We start from the raw sequence: 4396 nt of genomic DNA on the forward strand, positions 1-4396 counted from the left end.
GTAAAATAGAGTAAAATATTTTAAAAAAATGTATTTTTATTAGTTTAAAACTAATATTTGCAATTTTTTAGGTCATTTTTAAGGACATTTTTTGTCATTTTTATGTCATATTTGCATTTTTTTTAGGTCATTTTTTTATTGTTTTTAAGGTCATCAACTTCCGAGCCCTAGTTATGACTACTTCATAGTTCATCTCAAATATATTCAAAAAAATGTTCGAATGCCTACATAAAAAGTATTCAAATAGGAACTTATATTCGTACACTTTATAAGACTACGTGATCATGGTAAATATACATTTATACAACATCATATACCTATAATACTTATTATTATAATATACTCGACACTCGTACATGTTATGGGTATTACATCCGTCTAGATGGTTGGCCTCCATATAAAATTAATATAATATTAAGTATGTGATGTTATGAATTAATTTTAAAAAAACAAAGACAAATTTATACTGTCTAAATATAGTTCTACCATCAGCTACAGTTTTTTATTTTGCTCCTATAGGTATAGAGTATGGATTCTATACTCATTACGTATCGCAGCAAAATAAAAAACCGTAGATCATATTTGTACTATACATATAGACTATATTATAGGATCATATTATATGGGTCATAAATAATTACAAAACTTCATTTATTAATACGAATGCGCATTATCCGATGCAACTTACAGCAATACAGCATATGTCAATGCACGAACATATTATTATATAGAACATGGTTCTTTTAACAGCATACACTGATAAACTCGCGAAAAGTATTTAGAAAAATATTAATACGAAAATAGAAGAATACAAAAATTATTTGTTTATTTTCATTTTTGACTTACCCAGGTAATATTATAAATTCTCATCGGAAAAATGGTTATAAACAAGTTGATACTTTATTCCACAAGACGAGCTCTATAACTGTTCAAATAATCACCAATCATCCGGTACCTATTATGTAAATGATTTTACCAAGTGCGATTGATTATATAGCGTGTTGCTCTGAGTGTTGCACCGCACTCGTAAAAATCGTAGAACCTAATAAATAATAATGCTATACAAGACGTCACGCTACTGATTTAATATGATATAATAATACAGTTATATGACTGACGCAGTGACGCACGTAATTAATGGTAATTATTGTTACATTCAAACTTCAAAATATTCAGATGGTCACACCCAAGGAAAATATAATATGACAATTTTCAGTTTTGAACTGTTGAAATTCATAACATTAGTTAATAAAATGTTATTTTGATCATTTTGATTATCTATATGTAGCGGTACCATCTACCGAACAGACACAATTTACGATATTAATTTATATCGTATTTATATTATATTTATATTATTATTATTACTATTAACTAAATATGTGGTTTGGGTCCATGTGGTTTGCCAAGAATCATAATATGCTCTATATTATGTTTGAGATTATTAATTGTGTATATTATAATATATTTGTAATAACCGTGCTACTAAATAATTGTTATGCGGAATAGAGGTAGCTATTACAGTTGTTACTTCCCATACAGCAATTTAATATTATTCAATATTATTATAACATTAAAATAACGAATTAATATTAGTATAACGTTATTATAATACTATTATAATATTATCATTACAAAATGCTGTCTGGGTTGTTATTGAGATCATTATTGACAAGTTTAAGTTTAAATTAAGGGGGCCGCAGCAGATGAAAAAAAGTGATTTTTAGACCAATAAGCTAGAAAAAACTGGAAGAATTTGGTTTGACAGATTTTAATTTTGAAAACGGATTATTATTGATCAACAAGTTTACTAGGGAATGATCAAGGCGATTTTGAATTTTTTTTTTCATCTGTGATATCCAAGAATAAAAATATCGAAAAAATATGATATTTTTGTGTTTATATTATTCATTATAACACTAAGAATAATTGGAATATTCAAAATAATCCGTTTTCAAAATTAAAATCTGTCAAACTAAATTCTTCCAGTTTTGTCTAGTTCATTGGTCTAAAAGTCATTTTTTTTCATTGACTGGCGCCCCCTCCAGCACCCTTAAGGTTTATTTTATGATACGGAATTTAAATATATTGAAAAATATTATAACAAACAAAATTAATGTTTGAATTGGTCAAATTTACATTAGTTTTGATTTTTGACCAAACCTGTTGCAGGCCTCTTAAAATCATTTTTTAACACATGCATAACTCGTATAACTGTATTACCTTAGTAAATAGGTACTTATCTGACTTTCCAACTAATTTTGTTATTTTTCTTGCAACTAATCGGTATTTTGAGTACAGCAGCTCATAAACGATATTGATTCTTGGAAACGCCTATAATCCTCAATATAATGTTTTGTCGCATGCAACAACAATTTCATCAGTTTTTTCTTTAGAAATTATGTAATAATCATTATGCAAAATTCATATATTTTTTTCTAAGTGGAAACCGTTATTAATGTTTACAAAATATATAAGTATTTAGTATATATACATTATATAAGATATATATACAGTTAATAATAAAGAATAAATTACTTTTAATCATAATATTTTTATTATTAAATAAGTCATTATTATAATGAATTATAAAATATGATTTTTTATTATCCTTGGTAACATCGGCTGACAGACCGCCTCCACTCACTATTGTTTTTCATACCTATTGGTACATATTTCATTGAATTAAAAATTATCACATTTTTATTATTGGCCTATTCAAGATAGTCGGTATATTCATTAGTCATAACTCATAAGTCATAACCAAAATAAGCATACCCAACAACTTTTCAGAACAACGTTTTGCGTGAAAAAGTAAAAATGTAAACGAGCCTCTTGCATATTGGAAGAAGGAAAAAAATATCCGGGAGGTAAGTTCAGTGTTAACCACACCACGGCTCTATACGCTTTGGGATGATCGTCTCTCAGGATCACCAGTCGGACCCATCCAGGACCGACGCTCAGCCGCGGCGCAGAGGGGTGTGTGTCATTCTTCATACCTCCACAACGTAGTGCAACCAATTCGTCCTTTATATATTAATCATTCAGACCGGTACCGCCACGTGGTAGATCGGACCATTGTAGTTTCTAAATTTAATGACAACAGGTGGTTATCTGAGTACCTGACCGGTAGATGTCGCTATATGCCATACCTAATCTTTCTCGTAAGAGATCCTACATTTTCAATCTCATTTCATCGTACTTCTTATAAGAACCCCTCGGAATGTATTCCCTGAGAATGCAATGAATTAAAAAACTGATTTGTTTTATACGTGATATTAAAATTTGATAAGCCAAATAAATTATATTATTACAATCTGTTTAACTCTACAGGTTGTTATTTACTCATTTGTTTTATTTAATTATTATGAATTCTATTATTTAAAATTAATATATTATAATGTTTTATTGTAAAAAATACTTTTTAAAAAGTATTAAGATACTAATACTAGTATTCGAATAAAAAAGTATTAATAATACTTTTAAAATACTATTATAAAACTGTATTTTACGAATACATACAAAATATTTGAATATAAATACAATTATTTTTATAAATGTTATGCTATATAATATACAGTAGACGCCGCTTATAAGACTCACTTTGGGACCAGCACAGAGTGAGTCTTATAACCGAATGAATCTTATAGACGAAGTGGTAAAAAAAAATTAATTACGTATTTATAAATTTTATTTTACTACATATTTTGCTTCAATTTTAATACTTTAACACATATTACATATTACATACTTATTATTGAATAAATTTAATAATCCTGGTAAGAAAAAAAACTAAAATTATAATTAAGTAAGTACATATAAAAATATTATAAAAACTATATATTAATAAAAAATTATTATTATTTATTATTTATTTTGAAAAAAATTTGTAATTTTAGTTTGTTTTTTATTTTGTTCCAATATTCCGAAAATGTACTGTTTATATTCGTATTGTACATTGAAATTAGTTAACTTAACTGCATGTGCCGTGTGTATATGTGCAAATGTGCGTATGTGTATTTACGTACCCGTAATAAGATAACTGTGCAGCCGCCAGATAATTACTATAACGATAATCGTTGCGATAAAAGTGAACTTTTATTATAAATTATAATTTTATAAAAATTATTATACGTTATAAGGTACCAACAGAAACTAGAAATAATCAACACGAATATTATTTAATTTTTTAACACCAATTTATTTCTAAATTATTAACAAAAAAGTTTATTTTCTACTATTTATTTTACGAAATTTGAGTCTTATAACCGATTTTTTTTTAATGTATTTGGATACGTCCAATAATTTTGTTAAAATACTTTTAAAAAGTATTCAAAATACTTAGCTATGCACTATACTTACTATAGTGGTGGAGGATGAGTTTGGAAACGGATAT

The 4396-nt window shown here is 26.8% G+C and overlaps 1 protein-coding gene across 1 annotated transcript in view; it reads left to right on the forward strand.

The window, feature by feature from the left end:
• LOC100162664 (tumor necrosis factor alpha-induced protein 8-like protein) overlaps positions 1 to 3315 on the forward strand; it is a 10533-nt gene extending 7218 nt beyond the window's left edge. Inside the window, exons 5-6 of the mRNA XM_029488280.1 lie at positions 150 to 287; positions 2794 to 3315. Coding sequence (XP_029344140.1) covers positions 150 to 188 — 39 coding nt within the window. The 3' untranslated portion in view covers positions 189 to 287; positions 2794 to 3315. The remainder of the gene's footprint in view (positions 1 to 149; positions 288 to 2793) is intronic.
• Positions 3316 to 4396: the final 1081 nt, after the last annotated feature.

The sequence above is a fragment of the Acyrthosiphon pisum genome, chromosome A1 (assembly GCF_005508785.2).
Source record: "Acyrthosiphon pisum isolate AL4f chromosome A1, pea_aphid_22Mar2018_4r6ur, whole genome shotgun sequence".
Lineage (NCBI taxonomy): Eukaryota > Metazoa > Arthropoda > Insecta > Hemiptera > Aphididae > Acyrthosiphon > Acyrthosiphon pisum.